This window comes from Drosophila persimilis, unplaced genomic scaffold (assembly GCF_003286085.1).
Source record: "Drosophila persimilis strain 14011-0111.01,24,50 unplaced genomic scaffold, DperRS2 tig00000124-arrow-pilon, whole genome shotgun sequence".
In the NCBI taxonomy this organism is placed as follows: domain Eukaryota; kingdom Metazoa; phylum Arthropoda; class Insecta; order Diptera; family Drosophilidae; genus Drosophila; species Drosophila persimilis.
The window spans coordinates 7,099,153-7,114,206 of NW_020825294.1; the positions used below are offsets into that span (position 1 = coordinate 7,099,153).

At 37.7% G+C, this 15,054-nt stretch overlaps 1 protein-coding gene across 2 annotated transcripts in view; it reads right to left on the minus strand.

Annotated features, from left to right (window-relative positions):
- Positions 1–14,631, minus strand: part of LOC6602227 — a 29,395-nt gene extending 14,764 nt beyond the window's left edge. Inside the window, exon 1 of one of the 2 annotated variants that reach the window (XM_026988014.1) lies at positions 14,233–14,631. In XM_026988014.1, the coding sequence (XP_026843815.1) occupies positions 14,233–14,305 (73 nt within the window). In that variant the 5' untranslated portion in view covers positions 14,306–14,631. The remainder of the gene's footprint in view (positions 1–14,232) is intronic. The other variant, XM_026988015.1, reaches the window with a different exon arrangement.
- Positions 14,632–15,054: the final 423 nt, after the last annotated feature.

Below are 15,054 nucleotides of genomic sequence, written 5' to 3' on the forward strand. Positions count from 1 at the left end.
ACTAAAACTTTATTTAATCAAATTTATGGGACTGCCTGTAGTCTATAGACCTCTGGCGCTCTACATCATCCCCATAGATTGTGACATATTGTTATAGGTATTTGTCTCTGTCTCTGTCTCTGTCTCTGTCTCCGTCTCCGTCTCTGCCTGTGCCCGCCGTTCCGTTCCGTTCCGTTCCGTTCCTTCATGTGCGTACAAATTAGCAGGCCCACAATCGAACATGCATGTGCATGTCTTTCTTCGAAAGTGTGTAAGAATGTCTGAAACAAATATTGCATTTGTACATCTTTGTGCATAGACCCGCTTGTACGCTTGGTTGAGTAGAAGGTTGATCAGGATCATAAGAAAAGTCTTTTATATTTCTACCCAAAAAATATGTTTTAATTTTCCTCTATTTCGCAAAAGATGTAGATACGGGCACGTTCCGGCTTTCCTTCTTGATGCCTTACATTAATGCTCGACACGCACAAGCGAATGCTACAAAAGAGAATGCCCGAGCATGGCAAAAACAACAGACATGTCGTGTCGTGTCGTGTGTGTGTCGCTGGACAGCGCTCCATTAAGGTTATGGCGATACATGCACATTTTTTGTATGTACGCAGGTATCCCCTAGTCGTAAGTATTTCATTTTCCACCAATCATGTATCGGGTTTTTATTGGTTTTTAATGAACTCATTTTAGTGGGGCTGTGCTCTGGTGAAAAACAGGGCAATACAAAGTCGAACAAATGGCCGCCCTGTATCTCTGTATCTTTTGTTGTAATACTTTGTGTTTGGATTTGCTTAGAATCGCTGTTGCTGTTGCTCTCTGCTGTTGCTGTTATGGCCAAAAGCAATTAAATTAAAATTTACACACAGAATTTGCAAAAAGCCGCGAAAACGAATGCCAAAGTGCGCGAATTACACTGCACAACACAAAAGCCGCAAGGGGCTGTAAAACAGGCTGAATATAACAAAAAAAAAATTAAATTAAATTAAAAATTAATTAACACCAGGCCATAATTGTTGAGGGTACCTGTGTATGTGTGTTTGTGTGTGTATTGGTATTATTAAGTTAAGCTTTCCCAGCAACAGCATGGACAGGGAAAACTCTTTGGGAAGCCCCGGGCAAAACATTTTTCAAACTTTATGGGAATCAGATTTCGAAAGTTTCCTCCGAAAGTTTTGCCCCCTATTAGTAATGGACAATTATGAAGAGGGGAAATGGGGGGCTTTAAGAGTCGCAACAAAAACTGCCCAATGAAATATTCCTTTTACATGTTCAATATTTTTTCCATTAATAGTAGATCCCCTTAGCGTTCCAAAACTGTTGTTCTTCAGGGAAAAAAAACCCCCCAGAGAGGGGGGTCGTATACTTGATTTGTTGTTCACTCTCAAAAGTGGGCTACAAATACGCTGAATAACCCTTAATTTTCTTTACTTCGTTTTCTTGGTTTTCATGCTGATCATACTACATTTATTCACACCATTAATCGCTATCATTTTAATGGAAGAATTACAAAGGAAAGAGTTGAGAGTCATTGAAAAACTGGGATAGATATGTCACTTGTATTTCATGACATCTTATCAATAAATAATGGCTTTTCATGCTGATATTTGAAGAATGTAAAGGAAATTATGTTCCTGCACAAAACAGGGCAAAATCGTTATGATATTTAAAACAAAACGTTTTATAAAACCCTCTCTATTTGGTAAAATTCAGATCTCCCTTTAAATAGTTTCTTTTTTTGTTTATTCATTTTTTTATTTAATTTCTTATAAATGAATAAATTCATTAAAAATAATATCAATCAAATATCAAAAAATCTCCTACCATTTAAAACAATTTATTTTTTTCAACTAATTGAATAATTGTGGGATTTTCGCAATAGCATTTTCCAATTTACCCTTTATTTACCCAACCCGTACAGTACAGACCCCATAAAGAATTGTCTAATTACATAATACACAGTTTGTTGGGAAATGTTCAAGATGTGTGTTGTTCCTGCACTTCTCAAGTGACTGACTGATTGATTCAATTGGAAGGCAACAAACGATCGACAGACCGGATCGCAATGGAAATGTATCGATCGGAATCGATGGGTCAGTGAACGCCAAGGCAAACGCACGAAACAACAACAGAAGGAAAAAACAAAGAGAGTTCATTAAATAAATTGCATGCGAAAAGGCAATTAGATGCAAAGAAGCGCTAAACTTGACAAACAACCCAAGCGCACATACACACACAGCTATAGATACATTAACACATACAGATACAGATACAGATACAGATACCTTTACACACAGGGAACAAAGCAAAGTTGATACGAATAAGGGGCGAGAGGGCAGCTGCTTTGTGGGGTGGGGCGACGACGGTGTGTCACATTTTTAAAAAGCGCCAACTAACCATTATTGTGATTATCATTATCATCCTTATCATAATCAGACCCGAGATTTATAAATAAATATTTAAATACGCAGCCGAGTTACGCGACGAAAAGCAAACACAACAAAGGCGGTGGCAGTGGGGGAGCCGCGGGGGGCAGGGCAGGGCAGGGCAAAGCAGATTGCTAGAGCGGAAGGAGAGACGTCAGCGAGATGGCATCGAGTCATGTGTCTCGCGTGTGTCTGTGCCTTTGTACGAGTATATGTATACCCTTGGCCGGAGGAGGTATTACGATTTCGAACAGTTGTTGGCATAGAGATTGCATCTCCATACAACACCACATAAATCTGTGTGTAGGTATATTCTTGATCAAAGAGTCTATATATTCATAAATGTCTGAGCCGTTGGGAACTAGTTTTTTGTTTAAAAATACTTCGCCTAGATTATATGTATATATTTTTCGATTTAACTGATTAATGTTTTTTTTTTAACGAATGAATTTAATGTTTTTATTTATAGTTTTTTTTAATGTTTTTTTATATTATTTTATTATTTTCATTTAAAAATTAAGTTTTTATTTTTATATATATTTTTTTTAGTCTTCCATTTTTTAAATTTATTTTTAAATCTTATTATTTTTGTGTTTTATTCTTTAATTGTAATTTGCTATATTTTCCTAATTTTCATATTTTTTTTTCGATTTTTATATTTCTAGTAATATTTTATTTTTCTATTTTATATAGTTTTTTTTTTTCCACACCCAAATTAAATAATTTTTCTTTTCTGCAAAGGGTATCAAAATATTCGGCTCCCTATGTTTCGTATTTTTGGCCATGTCTGGTCTGGTCTATGCGTGCGTGTGCGGCGGGGGTCTGTATGGGTATGGGTTGCTGTAAATTAAAATACAAAAATTATTTCGTCTATTTTAAAATTAGCAAAAGCCAGCCAAAATGAATATGAAAATGACGAGGCGCGCTCTGGTCTGGCCCGAACTACCCGTGCGATAATAGTAGTGCACACATGTGTGTGTGTGTACTCGACAGCTTCCCCATGCCCCATACTACCCATTCCCCACTACTAAGCACTACCATATCTCTGACAAAGTTGTGCAGTTTAACCTCAAAACAAACAAACATGTACGCCGCCACCGCCACCGCCACTGCCGCTGCCGGTGTACAGGAAGAAGATGTGTGGCAGCAGAACGGAAAGCAGCGGAAGGAAGAAACAAGCAGGCAATAGCAACAACAACAGTTACCGTAAACTTTTACAGCAAATAAATTGGTGGCAGGGATGCCGCCGCAGCTACTATCGATAGTTAATGATTCATCGAAACGTGACAGCAGCTTAGCCTGGAATACCCTTAATGGCCGGAAACAAGACAGATGGATAATACATGGGATTAAATAGTTGGCATACGAGGCAGCCAGGAACTTGAAAAATGGATTTTTTACTTTGCATTCTCCGCTCTCCGCTCTCTGTTCTCTATTCTGCTGTTCCATTCATTTATCTTTTTTTTGTTTGTTTGTTTGTTGCTGTGAGATTGTCTGCGTAGAGCACACATGGGAGTCTTGTATGCGTGGCAGGAAGAGTACCAAAGGTCCTTCCATTTTTGGGTAAACACGAGTGTGACTCAGAGGCACTATAGAAGGCTTTATTTTATTTTATTTTATTTTTAATTTAATTATTTTATTTTTTAACCATTTTTACTTAATTATTTTTGTGTATTTAATTTATTTTTCATTTATGTGTGTATTTTATATATTTTTATTTCTGTATTGTATTTATTTTTTATTGTTATTTCTAGATATTTTATTGTATACAAAATAATTAAAATACAGTGACGAACAAAAAATAAAATACAGAGTGTTTGTCACTGTATTTTAATTATTTTGTATCTCTGTTTTATAAATTATTTCTGTATTTTATTATTTTTTTTTATTTTATTTTTTTTATTTTATTATTTTATTACTTTTTTTAAACTTTATTACTTTTTTAAACTTTATTACTTTTTTAAATTTTATTATTTTATTTTATTATTTTTTTTTTATTTCCGTATTTAATTTTTTTCTTTATTTTATTTTATGTTTTTCTCTTATTTATTATTTATTTCTGTATTTTACGTTTGTACGATTTGGCAATATATTTTGTTATACATATGTGTAATACTACCTACAGCTGGCTGCTTCTCCAGCCTATGAGATTTCTTAAACGATTCAAGTATTTTTTAGCCGTCTTAATTGCTGCGTTCTTTTCGTTGAATTTCGGACCAAATCAATGCACATTTGAAGTACTTAAAGCAAACAACAAACATTAACAAAACACTTGTTTAACGTTTTCAAGTACCATGTAGAAATAACAGAATAGGAATACGAATAGTTGTAGTACTATTTGTCTGTGCCTGCCTGCCTTTCGCCTTGTGTCGGTACATAAATATTTTATTTGCTTGCAGTTGTTGTGTCTAATTAAACGAAATAAACATGGTCTAAATTTAATTTCAGCCTCTCTAGTGGTCGGTTTCTAATGGCCATGGAAACGAAACAAACGAGAAAAGGCAAAAACGAACCCGGAACGGGTAACACACTGAAACACAATCAATGGAACAGAATAGAACATCAGGTCTCTTTTTTTTTTGTATATACTAGGCACGGTTACAGTGGTTGCTACAATCCAGAAGTTCTCATTCTTCGAGTTGGTTAAATAAAATTAAGTATTTAAGTCTATAAACTATAGTTGTTTTCCATTGAGAGTCAATCCCGAGACTTATTCTTCGCCACGTGCGAAAAGCGCAAAAGATACAAAAACAAAATACATGTCATGTGCCTGACACACACCACCACTGCGTGCAACGTTTATGCGTCTCCGAGTGAAGGATAACTGCTACTCCCATGCTACCCGTACTATGTGTCTCAAGGAGACATGTCCTCCAGAGAGCTAATTGGGGATTTGTGTTAGGAAGTGAGCGAGACAGCTTGCAGAGCTGTTGCATTTCAAGTGAGTGGCAAAATGCCCCTCAAGCGGTTACCTTGAATGACGCTCGTACAAAGGAATGGAATGAATCAGGCTGTTAAGCGGATCGTAAATTTACAATGCTCAAACCAATACAACAGCTTTCAAGTAGATGAGAGCACGACCAAGAGAGTTTAACGTTCAACTATGAAAAACAGTTCAACCTTTTTCCAATCAAGAACGAGTATAAAAAGCTAGCCACAGATAAATGTTGAATGATTTGACTGCTTTCAAGAATGAACACAGAGAGTGATAAAAACTTAAAGACCTTGCAAGAACAAGCGAATTTCATTGAGGAATAACGACCTAGGAGAAATCTAGGAATTATGAAAGAATCTCTGTGTGTTCCCTCTTTTCGAGCGACCACTGTATTGTCTACAGTTTATCAGCCGCTGTTTGCTTGACCGATCATTGTTCTGTGTACGTCAGAGAAGCCATCAGAATTGATCAATAAATTTGTGGGGTTGTGTCAGCGTTTTCGTTGAATATTTCTCCATTTATGTGGCTGTGCCTTGCTTTCATTTCTGCCCCCCCCTTCTGTGGGATGGATCCCCCATTCGCCGCCCTCTGTCCACGCCATTTATGTCAATTATTATTGGCTTTGGCACAATTGGAAACGAAACGCAAATTGATGCAAAGAAAAAGGAAAACTCGTGCGTGCCTGTGTCTGTTGCCAATTTATTTATTTATGTATTTATTGTGCTTGTAAAAAAATACACATTTTTACAGTAAATGCTACCCATGTGGCCGCTCGCCGCCATTTAATTGATAATTGATTAGTGCTCAATTGTTTTCGAAAATTAACGCATTTCGTTTGCAGCGGTTCTCCACATTGAGTCATCACTGTGCTTGCACACTGTATCTGTACTTTTGAACTTTGAAACCAAAGAGCAATTATTTAATTGTTGCTCGGAGCCCACAGAACAAACCGAATCGAATGCAAACAAAAAGCAAAGCGATAAGGCGGCCCCGTCCAGGCCCTTGGCTCTTTCGCCAGCGACTTATCAATAATGCTGTTTATTTGCACAGTAATTCCGATATTAAATCGTAAAACAAAGGCAGGTACAAAGAACGCTCACAAAGAAAGCAATATAAGAATAAAACAAGTAATGATATTTACAATATATCAAATAAAGAAAACTTAATGAAAGGCATTTAAAAGAATAATTAAATAAAAAAAAACTATAAGAATATTATAAATATCGAATGAAAACTTAAAAAAAAAGTTGTTTCATGATAATAGGGACATTAGAGATGATCAGTGGAAGATCTTCATAAATTAAACACTGCCCTATACCCAAAATGGTCTCTGACCTCCAGTGCAGTGGGGGGTGAAATTGATTCGTGTTCCATGGATGCAAATTTCGGAGTTCAAGTCTGCCCTTAGATTCGCATTCATCGTATCGCACCTGCATTTCCTTTGTCCGTAAATTTTCCTCAATTTTGCGTCCTCTTTGCGGTCACAATTGAAAAATTCCCAGACAGACAGCCAGTCAGTCAGTCAGAATGAAAATATTTTGAGCCAAAACGAACCAAGAAATGGAAAACGGAGGGAAAATTCCGGGGTCTCTGGTCTGGCCAGGGGCCGCGGGCCGCATGGGGTCTGGTCTGGTCTGCTGATTGATTGGGCCAGGCCAGCAAAGGGTTGGACAGAGGTGCGCAGTGGGGCTGTGGAGATGGGGGTAGGGGGGAGGGACAAGCACACAGGCTGGCATTTTCTTGGTGACGTTGGCGACTTTTTTTGGCATGGCTTTTTGTTGCTGCCGTTTGCTGTCGATGAAAAGCCAAACAGACAACAAAAACTGTGGGAGTGCTTTTTTCTGGCAGACAGTCAGACATAAAAAAAAATACAAATATATACAGATACTTATAAATGCCATTGACTGCACAGTGGGCCACAGGCAGATCTGTCCAAGTGCAAAACGCAATAAAAAATACATATTAAAAAAAATAAAGCAACGCTAAAGATCAGTAGACAGATATATCCCCTGGCTATACCTTGGATACCTCATTTTGGATGTTCCAAAATAGTAATACCCCCTGCTAAGGGTACAAACAAAAAGAGAAAACCTGACATTTCACACTCGTAGGTGACACACACAGACAGAGAGGGAGGGAGAGAGAGAGACAGTGAGAGATGAAGCCCAAGACAAGTGCCGATAGGACAAGAGAGTGTCCGCAATGAAGCGCTCTCTTGTTTGTCCGCCAAGAAAAGAGTGCGAGAGAGTGTGACAATAAGAGCAATGAAAAATACATACATACACACATATGTCTATATATGTGTGTACGAGTGTGTATATTTGTATTGTTCTTTAAAAAAAAACAACACCAGCACATTTATTTATATTTATTTTTAAATTTAATGCTCTTGCAGTATAACAAAGGCAGAGCAAATATTCAAAAGAACCTATAAACAGACAACCGTACAGATCTACTCACATGTACATACATATCTTTATGAAAAGGTCTTTAGAATGTGTGAACTCTCTCGATGGTGGCTTTTATCAGGTGCTCGCTAATAAAAGAGCAATGCTAGAGCACAGCCAGAGGTGGAGAAGGGATGCTGAGATGCGGGGATGCGGGGGGATAAATTCTAGTAGATAAAAGCGTTAAAATACGACTTTGTTTTTGCTTTGAAATGCGGTACGGTACCATCTTTTTCTTTGTATTCTTCTTGCTTTTGCTGTCTTCTTGCTGTCTCCTTCCTGCTGGTCCTTTCCCACTCCCACTCATTCCGATTACAGTAAATTAGCATGGAAGGGAATGGGAATGGGCACGGGAATGGAAATGCAACGGCAGTAAAAGGCGCACAAACGCATATGCACAGACTTCTTACAGTGGCGGGCAATAGAATAGGACTTACAAAGCTCTATAATATATACAAATACAAAAATTACAGACACAAATTGTCTAAACTCAAAACTTGACCCAGACCAAATATAGCCGCAAATAATTGCCTTTAATCTACACTGCACATGTTTAATGTTTAACACTGTTGTGTTTAATGGCTATTTTATGAGTCTACCATAGACTTTAGTGCCGTTTGGTGATTAAAACAGTCTCTAGGTCACATTTTAGTGCATTTTTGAAATGGGCATTTGCAATTCGAACTTAATGAATGGCAAAACCAGTTTTGCTTAACGAATTGTGTACAGATTTATGTCCAATCACACACACACACACACAAAATGTATCCATAAATCAAAACGAAAGATTGGAATATTAAAATTAAAATTCCTAATAAACCATAATGATTTTGAATGAATATAAATCTTGGCCTGAAACGTGTTTAATCCCTAAAATTCACAATTTGTTGACGCAGTGAAATTCATCTTTTATGAAGAAACTTTCAGCCTAGGATCAATTATTTAATATTACTGGACCGATAGGGAATGATTAAAATCCATAATTATCAGAGTTATAAATATACTATAATATTATTATATATTTTTAAAAAAAGAAAGGCCGCTAGCCCATTTTTTAGCCCTATATTACTGTTAAATTTTGTAATATGCATAAAACTAAAACATAAATATATACATAAATGTTTGGAACTACATGAATGCTAACATTTTGACCCCAGGTGTTTGGCCCTGTTTAAAAACAACCATTATCTGGTACGTACCGGAAACACAAGGCAACCTCTATATTGAAGAAGAACAAGAATAACCAGAGAAGAGAAGTGGAGGAGAGGAGAGGAGGACAACAGTACAAAATGTGCCGCAGGCATTAAAAGGGCGAGGGCGAGAGCGAGAGAGAGAGAGAGACAAAAAAGACAAGAGAGTTGTGCTGCTGCTGCTGCTTCTGCTGCTGGTGCTGCTGCAATCGCAATGGCCCCAGACAATGTGCAATCAGGACGGGAGAGGACGAAGGGGAAGAAGCCAATGCCGCGGCCCCTCCCCGCTCCGCCCACACTATAGAAAAATGAAAACTGGCAGCAGCGGCAGCGGCAGCGGCAGCAGCCTTTCTTTCATTCAATATGACGACGCCTCTCTCTCTGTCCATCCTCCGTTCCCCCCTCTCAGGAATACAATCCAACCTGAACGTTGCCCCAACACACCCCACACCCCCCAAAACAGAGAACTCAAGCGCCAACGCCATGCAACGTCGACATTGAAAGGGAAATTACATTTCATGTTTATTGTCTTAATAAAAATAATGTTTTCTCGCAAAAGAGAGACAGAGAGAGAGGCGGCACAGAAAAGACACCGCAAAACAAGAAAGCGGCTCCACCCCTCCACCACACATCTCTCCCCGGCACAAATCATCTCTCAGATTCAATGCAAAATGCAGATAGATATTCCCAAAGACAATCTTTCGCATAGTCGTAATGTATTTTTGTTGCCAAATGCAATAGCAACAACAACAAGCCATTGAAAAATCTCTGATCTCTCCAAACAAAAACAACTTTGAATTATGGTTTTGCATCCAGCAGTTCAAGGAGTTAAAACGTAATCCTCTTGAGATTCAGATACACTTGGAGAAGGTGCTTGGCGGGGGTTTAGTGGTTGTGATTTATTGCAGCGCCAGTAAATGTCCGTCACAAGATATGGAACAGTTGAACAGAATGGAAATTGTTATTTCTCCTCAAGTGCAGAATTTATGGAAGGTTTTTTCCACTGTGTAATGCAGGAATGAGATCAAGGATTCTACAATTCTTTGTAAAAAGAGGAAGAAGCTCTTGTGGTATAAGATTTTACTCTTCGTATTCTTCTAACATACCAGAGACAGTATAAATAGTAGTTCCCATACATTTTAATGGAACAGGGGCTTATAATATATATTGCCTATGACCCATCCCCTTGATATCTCTTAAAATTAAAACCTGATTAAAAAAAAAACATTGAAATTATTGCTTTTAATATTAAACAAATAGGGGGCATTCTTTTTACTATTCTAATCTTGTGATGTATCATCTCTTTAATGGTTTCAGATTCACCTTCACTATCTGACGGTTCCCAAACCAGAAGTCTTCTTCTCTATCTTCTATCTTTTGATTGAATGCATCCCACTGGTAGTGAATCCCGGCACCTCACCCACGCACCCGGTATTCTATTCTTTATATTTTAATCCATATTTAGCATAGGTTTTTGTTAATTAACATCAGATAGATAGACAAAAACTTAACACCTCTTGTGTGGCTATTAAAGTTTTAGAAGATGTCCGCATCAAAGCATAGATAGAGATGGGCGGAATAGCTCCCACACATCCCACAGAGAATTGTGCGAGCTTTTTTTGGAAAATGAAACCCTTGGATGGCACTATACGATTATCGTGATTTCGTGATATGGTAACATGAGCTAGCCCTACAGAGAGTTTTTCCCTGTTTTCCCTGCCCCAAGGCTAGAGTATTTTTTACCAACTACCTTTGTCCCACTGTGGACTTTACTTTACTTTGCCTTTTGTTTGCGCTGTCTCCGCTCGCGTCCTGTCTGCTTGTTCTCTTTGTGGGCTCTCTTTTGGGTGAGCCAAAATTTAAATATTTGACATTTATTAATGTAATGAAAATGTCATTAAATAAACATGCCAAAATGAAACTGGTTAGCCGAATGTACACACACAAAAGCAACAACAACAAAGAACCGAACGATTCCTGGCGTTTGAAGTCGCGGCAAACAGGTAGCGACCCTATGATACCCGGTAACATATGCTCTAAAGCCAAGGGACAGGGTGCATTTTGTGCTTCTTCTAGCTTTTTATAATGATCCGATTGCCACCAGATTCTGCCATCAAGTAGATATAATACTTGTATATGATGCTACGTGTCTGGATTCCTAGTTTGATTAAGTAATTCTATACTTTATGGGTTAGAAAACGACACTCCCTGCCTGTTACTACACGACTTTAATATCCCCCCGTATACGCTTTGAGTACCGTGTGTAAAAACACTTGCCAGTCTGCTGGGGTGAGCACCAAACACTCAAGCAATACATGTGACAAGACCTAGGGGGATGGAGCAGGGAGAAGGCCAGAAGTCCAGGCCGTACCGAACCAGAAGGCGATTGGTATGGGAAGCTACATTATTTTTGGACTCTTCGCACCATTTCGGAGCAGTACGGCAACATAAGCACCTGGACAACACGTGGTTTTCTCGCCGTTCTTTTAGAAAAATTGGCTTTGAAGTAGCTTTTGCCTGTACTTTATATTGGCTGTTGCCACCACCAGAACGAACCCAAACATTTCAAGAGTGATTCATATAGTGCAAACATATGAATGTACCTCCTCCTACACTCGTTCGTTTTCTGCCTTCCTTCCGTCCTTCCTTCCTCGATCTTCCCTTGGGGGCAGAGCGTTCTTTCTGGTCTATGATTTCTTTAATGTATTCCACGGTATAGCTCTTTTATTTCAAAACCATTGTGTATTGTATATTTACGCAAATAATTTTAGAAATCATTGAAGAGAATGTTTTTTTTTTTGCACACAATACAATTTTTAGTCATAAATAAAGTTGAGATTCAAGACGAAGGGCAAAGAGGCTTTTAGTAAAATATCTATTCTTATTCAAAAATATTAGTTTCGTGATTATGATAACAAATACTTACTCATATTTTCTTTTTATTTGGTGACAAATTTACAAATTATGAATAATTTCAATCTCCGATAAATTGTAAATTAGTGAAAAGTGAAAGTCTTATCAGTTTAATCTTGAAACTATTGATCCCATTAATCCCAACGATCTGCTGCATTTCATAATTAATCGAAAAATACATTCATGAATGATTGATTGATTCAATGAATCTCCATCGGACTAAAGCAAATAAAGAAACATGTGCATAAAAGCTTATATAATTATTTATGCCTTCCGTTTCTTATATGGAAGAACCTGTCTGTCTCCGCATAGGCGTATGCATGTGTGTATCTCGAATACCCCCAATCAAAAGTGAATAAAAGCATGAAATGAATATGAAAGAAAGAAAGAAAACAAAAAAGAAAACTCAATTAATACACCTTGAATGTGAAAATAGCTGCATACGGGGCATGTACACAAAAAAAAAAAATCAAAATTCATGAACATACGTAGGTTTTTTGGTCAGAAAGACAGACAGTCGGACAGTACGTATAGATGGATATATGTAGATGGAATAAAATAGCATGGCTAAGGTAAATGGATAGTATGCATAGAATAATAAATAGATGGATGGAATAGAGCCCCAGTGGCATTATAGAATAGACCTCGAGCGAGAGCCACTGCGGGGAGGGAGACCCGTTCCAAAAATGAATGTAAACAAAATGCAGTCCCGTCCGGCGAGCCGGTTCGTATCGGGTACGCCGATACTAGGCGGTATCGGCGGGGTAAATCGTTTCGTTTCGTTTCGGTTCCGATCGGTTCGGTATAGATAAGTTAATATAAACAAATCGGCAGGGGCTAAAAGCCATTATTGGACCGCATGTAAAATTGCCTTAAAGCTAAACAAAAATTTTGAAACAGAATGAACTTGATACAGGTTCTTCTTCTGCCCAGACTAGTCTCTCCTCTGCTGCTCCTCTTTATTCTTTCATTTTCCTTTGGCAATTGTGTGGAAAATTGAAAATCAAATGAACAAGGGCGAGCGATAGAAAGAAAGAAGGAAACGAAAAGAAAAAAAAAACCCAAACAATGTCGAGGAATAGTTGGGAATGGGATTCAAGTCCGACAATATCAACTATAAAAGGCAACAACGGAAAATATATCGAAGAAGCACTAACCAACCGTCCGCTTGACCAAGGGCCAAAAACAGTGTAGAGATTGGTGGCAGAGACCTCGGACAACAGTCGAAGAAGGCACAAGAGGAGAGGGAGAGCTTACAATATGAAAAGAGAAAAAGCATAAAGCCAAGCTGAAGGAAAATGTACGAGTATGGCTCCCACTATGTGTACCTCTAGTTCTCTTCTAGAGGTGTGTCCGTGCAGGGAAATTTCTTCAAGATTTGAATCGATACAGTGCTGTACTTTCTTCTTGACAATCGATTTCCAGACATGTACTTTCCTTTCCCACGAGAATATCGATTTGTTAACTTATTTTAAGCGCAATTATCTTCATTTAATTGACACCACGGCAAGCGAGAGAGGCGCTACACCACTTAATCCATACGGTTCAATGACTTTTTGGGCTCATCAACAAATCGTGGACATCAGGGCCGGATTTGGTGGTCCGAAGGCCCTGCGGCAACGAAGCAACGAAGGAGGCCCCTCCGAAAATTATATTGCCAACAGATAAAATAGGACCTCCATGAATCAATATTTCACTGGAATGCTTCTCCTCTAGAGATGTGTTAGAGATGTACCACCCGAAACTCCCAAAATATATATAATTTCTTGTAGTTTTTTGAAAGTAGCTTAAGAATATAAAGAAAAAACCAATAATTTATAGAAATTCCTTCGATGACAAATCGATTCGTGTCACGCCACTATCGCCTGCCCATCTATAATTGTACGTTTTCTGCTATTATTGGTATAGAGTGTTAGGTTAGGTGGAAGAAAAAAAAGAGAGACTTGGGAGGGAAAAAAGAAGAGTGTGCTTGTCAGGGCAGGGGGCAACCTCTCCCTCAATTAGGGGGCGTATAGGGGGTTAGGGCAGGGTCTGTTTGGGGGGTCTTATATGTGTGTGTGTGTGTGTGTGTGTGTATGGTATAACCGCATACAATCTGCTATTATTTATTTCTCTTTTTGGTTTCCTTTTTTCCTCTTGTGTATTTTGTTTGGGTTCTCTTGGGTGTTGTGTTTTGCAATTTCTGGGGGGTATCACAGCTGCATTTTCTATGTTTTTCTTTTAAGGGTTTTTTCTAACGCTAGGGGTCTTGAGGGGGACAACTTATAGGTTAAAAAGGGGGGAAGGTAATTGAGTTTTTTTTGTTCCATTGTTTTTGTTGTTGCTGTACTTACCAAGTGATTGAGCATAAATCGCTAAAAATATCGAGAGGAATGAAAGAGCGCTAGCCAAGAATTTTGCCTCCATCTTTGGTATTGATCCGTTGTGGTTGTTGTTTGTTGTTGAATTTTCTTGGTGTTTGTTGAAGTTGTTGTTGTAATTGCCGCCGCTGCTGCTGCTGCTGCTACTGTTGTTGTTGTTGGTGTGGGTGTTGTTGTTGTGGATTTTTTTTATTCGTTATTTCTTTGTCATTTGCATTGATTATAATTTTTGTGAAATTACTTTTTTCTTTTTTTAAATTAATTAATTCATTTGTAGTGGTTGGTGTTGTTGTTTTTGTACTTTAATCTTAACTTACTAAATCATTATGATAAATATTTATTTATAAATTAGATCTTTATATTAATATTTATATTTATACGATTATTTTTAATTTGATATTTAGTTGATGCGATTGATGTTGCCGTTGTTGTTGTTGTTGTTTGTTGGTTTTTTCGTCTCCTTTTTGTGTTTTGTTTTTCAATTCGAAATTTATTTCCTATTTATTATTTAACCAGCTATTCCTTCCAGCTCTTCTATATTTTATTTGTTTTTAATTTCTTTTAGCCTATGTATTTTCGCAAAATAAAGGAAAATTCGTATTATTCGAATTCTTCTTGTGCCTCTACTTTCTCTGTTCTCTGTTGTGTGTGTTTCGTTCGGTTTTAATTTTATGCTTTTTGCAAAAATAAAAAAAATAAAAGAACAGAACACGCAAAAATTAGTGAGCGAAAGAGAAGGGAAAACTTTTTCAAAATACATAAATTTTCACAAAAATAAAGAAAGTAAAAGAGAAA